The 4,647-nt window shown below is 36.3% G+C and overlaps 1 protein-coding gene across 1 annotated transcript; it reads right to left on the reverse strand.

The window, feature by feature from the left end:
- Nucleotides 1–1,091: 1,091 nt before the first annotated feature.
- Nucleotides 1,092–2,964, reverse strand: atp5mf (ATP synthase membrane subunit f). Its single transcript, XM_059558520.1, has 4 exons — nt 2,818–2,964; nt 1,543–1,650; nt 1,314–1,430; nt 1,092–1,220 (listed from the first exon to the last, which is right to left on the reverse strand). The coding sequence occupies exons 1-4, from the start codon at nt 2,831–2,833 to the stop codon at nt 1,192–1,194; spliced, it is 270 nt and encodes an 89-aa protein (XP_059414503.1). The 5' UTR covers nt 2,834–2,964; the 3' UTR covers nt 1,092–1,191.
- Between the last annotated feature and the right edge of the window lie 1,683 nt (nt 2,965–4,647).

Below are 4,647 nucleotides of genomic sequence, written 5' to 3' on the forward strand. Positions count from 1 at the left end.
TAGTTCACCCAAAAATGAAAATTTGCTGAAACCTGACTCCCCCTCATGCCACCCAGGATGTACGAGTTTGTTTCTTCATCAGAACAGATTTGAAGTAATTTAGCATTGCATCACTTGCTCACCAATAGATCCTGTACAGTGAATAGGTGCTGTCAGAATGAGAGTCAAAACAGCTGAGAAAAGCATCACAATAATACACGACTCGTATCAATTTTCATAATGTGAAGTGAAAAGCTGCATGTTTTTAAAAAACAAATCGGTCATAAAAGCAGGTGGATTTTTTAAATGTTCTAGCAGTTGTTTGGTAATTTTGACGGCACCCATTCACTGCAGATGATCCATTGGTGAGCAAGTGATGTTAAACTTCTCCAAATCTGTTCCAATGAAGAAAAAACTCATTCTCATCTTGGATGGTCGAAGCTAAGAACATTTTAATTTTGGGGTGAACCATTTCTTTAACTTTTCACTGCAAAAGCTACATAAACGTGGCTCTACCTCACTGTCCATGTGCCAAGTGCATCTCAGTTAGTACACAATGAGATAATTTTTCTTTTACTTTCACATGAAACCTTATAGTCTTTTGTATTGGAGCAACAAGCATCTTGACTGCTTAAACTCAAAAGCAATGCTAAAATTAGAGCGAAGTATGTTTTTAGAGAAAATGTTCTCTGTTAACAACCAAAAGTATCAAGGCAGAAAGGACACCGCTTTGTAGTCAATCAAGATACTTGTTTATATTAAATGAAACTGATTGTTGAGTTGTTGTACTTATTACAATAAAGATTTACCGGATTTATGACACCAGTAGTTTGTTTATCAATATTATAAAACATTACAAGTAGCACATAAACTATTCATGTGGTTTTAGCTTTTGAATGGCTGATGTGTTACTGACCACTTTTGTTTGCCAACTACTGAATCTGTTATAAAAAAAAGTGAAACCATCCCAACGCTTGAGGAATGACATACAAAAACTGTACTAAACCCCAATTTAATACCCCGTTTAATTCTTCACAAGAAATGTGAATAATAATAATCAAGCTCTAATACATCAGCCAACATGGTGTATGCTTTGAATAAAGAGTCCAAAGTAAATAAATGTAATTTTATTCTTGGTCACAACAGTCACATACAGAGAAAGCTGAGAGGTGTGATGATCACACTGCCAAGGTTTGAGTGGTCCAGTGGCTTTCAGTGGTACTTCCTCCACCTGTCGTGCTCTGGACAAGAAAACACTTCCTCAGTCACACTAACAGTACAACAGTGAAGGACACGCTACAACTGATTCTTTAATACACTGAGTTTGTACTTACTGATGTGATCGTATTCCCAGAGGTAGCTCAGGGCAATGTAACCAGCAAGGAACATGGCAACTCCACCAATGCCACCTTTCCTCACATTGATGTATTTGTTGTAATATCTCTCGTATCCTAAAATAAGTTTTGATTGGGGAAAATATTATGCAACAGCTAATATAAAAACAGAAACCATTACAATATTGATCAGAGATGCTTTTCTAATATTGAATACACTGGTCGCTACCTCCACGAACACTACCGAGAAGTCCATTTGGGGTGAAGTCTCTTGTTCCCAGCCACGATGGCAGCTGTCCGAGCTTGACGTCCATGAGCTTCTTCTGGGCCAGGGCCACTAGGGGAAAAATGCACGAAATAAACACACTTCTAGATAAAGACATTTCACTGGATTTTATTTGATAATCAGTAAGCAAGATCTCCTGTGCATTGTAAAACTGAGAAGTTGTAAAAATGCAAAAATAATAGATGCATGCATTGATTAGAAAAGTAAAGATTTTTCCCAACAGCTGTCTCCTTCCTGAATTCTGCCCTTTGACTATGTTCATAGTTTCTGCTTCTAGTGTACATACACTTTTACATAAACTCTCTGTATAGTATGCTCATAGTACACCTATCTGTACATCATGCAGATAGTATTTAAAAATCTCTAAATTATGTCCCTAGCCTTGTATGTATATTTATTGTACATTTGTAACATTGTAGACACTGTATATCCTGTACCTACTGCTTATTGCACTTCTGGTTAGATGCTAACTAAATTTCCTTGCCTTGTACCTTACATGTGCAGTGACAATAAAATTTAATCTAATCTAATGAATGTCAATCTTATGCAAAATGCACTTGTTTCAAGTCGCTCCAAACAGACAGAAAATGCACCATGGAGTTGTTTGTTTGCTCTTGACACATATTAGAATAATTTTCAGTACTACGTTAGTATTATTTGATAACTATTGAGTACCACGATGTTATACATATAGAAGAAAAATACTTATTGCAAGAACACTTCCACTGCACAATATTAATGGTTACTATTTTTACTATACTAAAATTATTTGGTCACATCCTAGAGACTTACAGCACAATGATAATAACATTGTTAACCTACAAAAACAAACCCTGTCGCTATATTTATATATAAGTCATTAGTCTTGAATGAAAGCCGTCAGGCAGTAGTTCACTTATGTTTTGTGACATTAACTAACAAGCATGCTTCCCTAACGAATACTTCACAGAACACTACAGAGGAACATGCATGTCCTGAACATTATATTCAGTCATGAATGTAATTTGAAAGCCCGTGTGGTCAATGTTACTGAAAGTCCTTGACATGACTCGCGTCTGTCCGCGTCGAGGCCTTGAGCGGCGCACAAATCACACAACAAACATTCACTCCATATACAGGCCTTCAGACACAGACATATATCACAGAGTGCGATTCAGGTACAGCTTTCCTATCCAACAGTCAATTATACTCGACTATACGTGTCCCATTCAACCATACCTGGTTTATCCGCCATCTTGCTCTGAACTTCAAGATGAGGGCTGCAGCGGAGGACGCTGGGAGTGAAATGGAGTGACGTAAACGAGAAACATGTGGGGCGGGGCTTATAAATCACGTGACCGCCAGACGTCGCTCTTTGACTTTGATATTAATGTAAAGAAACAACCTGTTTAATTGGTTTTATCTGTTTTAATCACCTGTTACTTTTAGCAAAGTTACATACAGGGCTACACAAAAGTAAATATACGCTAATAAATACAACTACGTTTTCGTGCAATTGGTAATTAATCTATTTTGTATTTTTTTATGCTCGGATAATTAGGCTCCAGCGACGGACCATCGGTTTGATTCATTTGTTTTCAAAGGAGGCTCATCTCTGGAAATGGCGTCTGAAGAGCTGTGTGTGTGACGGAGATTCACTGCAGTGCAGGAGTGCAGATGCAGAATAATGCAGCAGCAGCAGCAGCAGCAGGTTCAGCTTTATGGAGCATTTACAGCTTTAAGAATTTAATCAATTCACCTGTCAGGTAGTTTTCCTCTCTGACTTTTTTATTATTAAATTAACTTTTTTATTTTTGTTCTAAAAAAGCCTATTTCAAGTGACTTTCATTGCATAAACACAAAAATACTGAGATGTTTTTCGAATCATCTTCTTTTATGTATACTTTATGTTAGGCCGTTGTAGCCTAAACATTGAACACAATGACAGGTTTGAATTACCCTTTGGGGGTATTTTCACTGCCAAATTTAGTTCACGACTGGTTAGATTAATTAATCACAGCACCCTGTAATTAATTCAATTAAAAAAATTAATCGACTGATAACCCTAATTTTTATATATTTTTTATTTCTTAATCTTTGTAATTGTATGCGCAGGTACCACTGGAGGGAGACATTTACTGCATACACGGTAAATGCATCACAACACATTATCTTTCTGGTAAAACTTTTTTCTTTGTGGTAAGTAATCAAAATAAGTACTTTTTATATATGATGTGAACATTTGCATTTGTCTTTACATGATGCAGATCATAATTATGTTGTTGTTGTTGTTGTTTGCTAGAGAGAACTTTAGCTTTTTATGTTGTTTGTGGTAAAACATCACCTTCTCTGAGCAACCGAACAACATCCTTCTTTTAGTCATTGAATTGATTGTTGTAAAATTAGGTAACTGTTTTGGGGATATCTATAGGTCAGTACCTTCAGATAAAATTCATTTCGCAGCATTACAAAGTGTGATGATTCATCTGCTGTCAGTTTTCAAAGTCATACAGTACACATGAAAAAAACAGCATCAGTTTTACAGGCTCTTTACTTCATTGAAGGCCCAGAGTAAACCTTAACACAAGTCTTTTCCACTACCATTTGCATTCAGGTGCACATAGATCTTTACATGTGGCTGAAATCCAAAGCTGTATTGGAATCTGAAAGCCTTTGAGTGGATCGGTAGATCTTAGATAATGTATTTACAGTGTATATACTATACAATATACAATATTCCATACAACATACAGCAGTGGACAAAATTATTAGAAAACTAGTATTTTCATCAGCAAAAAATGGTTTTAAGGCAGTTATTTCTATATTTTACTGTAGTGTGTCAGTAGGAAATATCAGTTTACATTTTCAAACATTCATTTTGCCAGTAATTGTAATAATCCAGTGAAATGTTTGTTTGCACAAGGAGTCTGACAGCAGCCAGTGCTGCACACAGAGATCTGATCTCATCATCATCAGTCTGTCTGGAATAACACGAAGAAACAGAACAAACTGAGACAGACTCAATCCAGAAGAACTGTGACAACGTCTCCAAGAAGTTAACTGATAAAG

The sequence above is a fragment of the Carassius carassius genome, chromosome 1 (assembly GCF_963082965.1).
Source record: "Carassius carassius chromosome 1, fCarCar2.1, whole genome shotgun sequence".
NCBI lineage: Eukaryota > Metazoa > Chordata > Actinopteri > Cypriniformes > Cyprinidae > Carassius > Carassius carassius.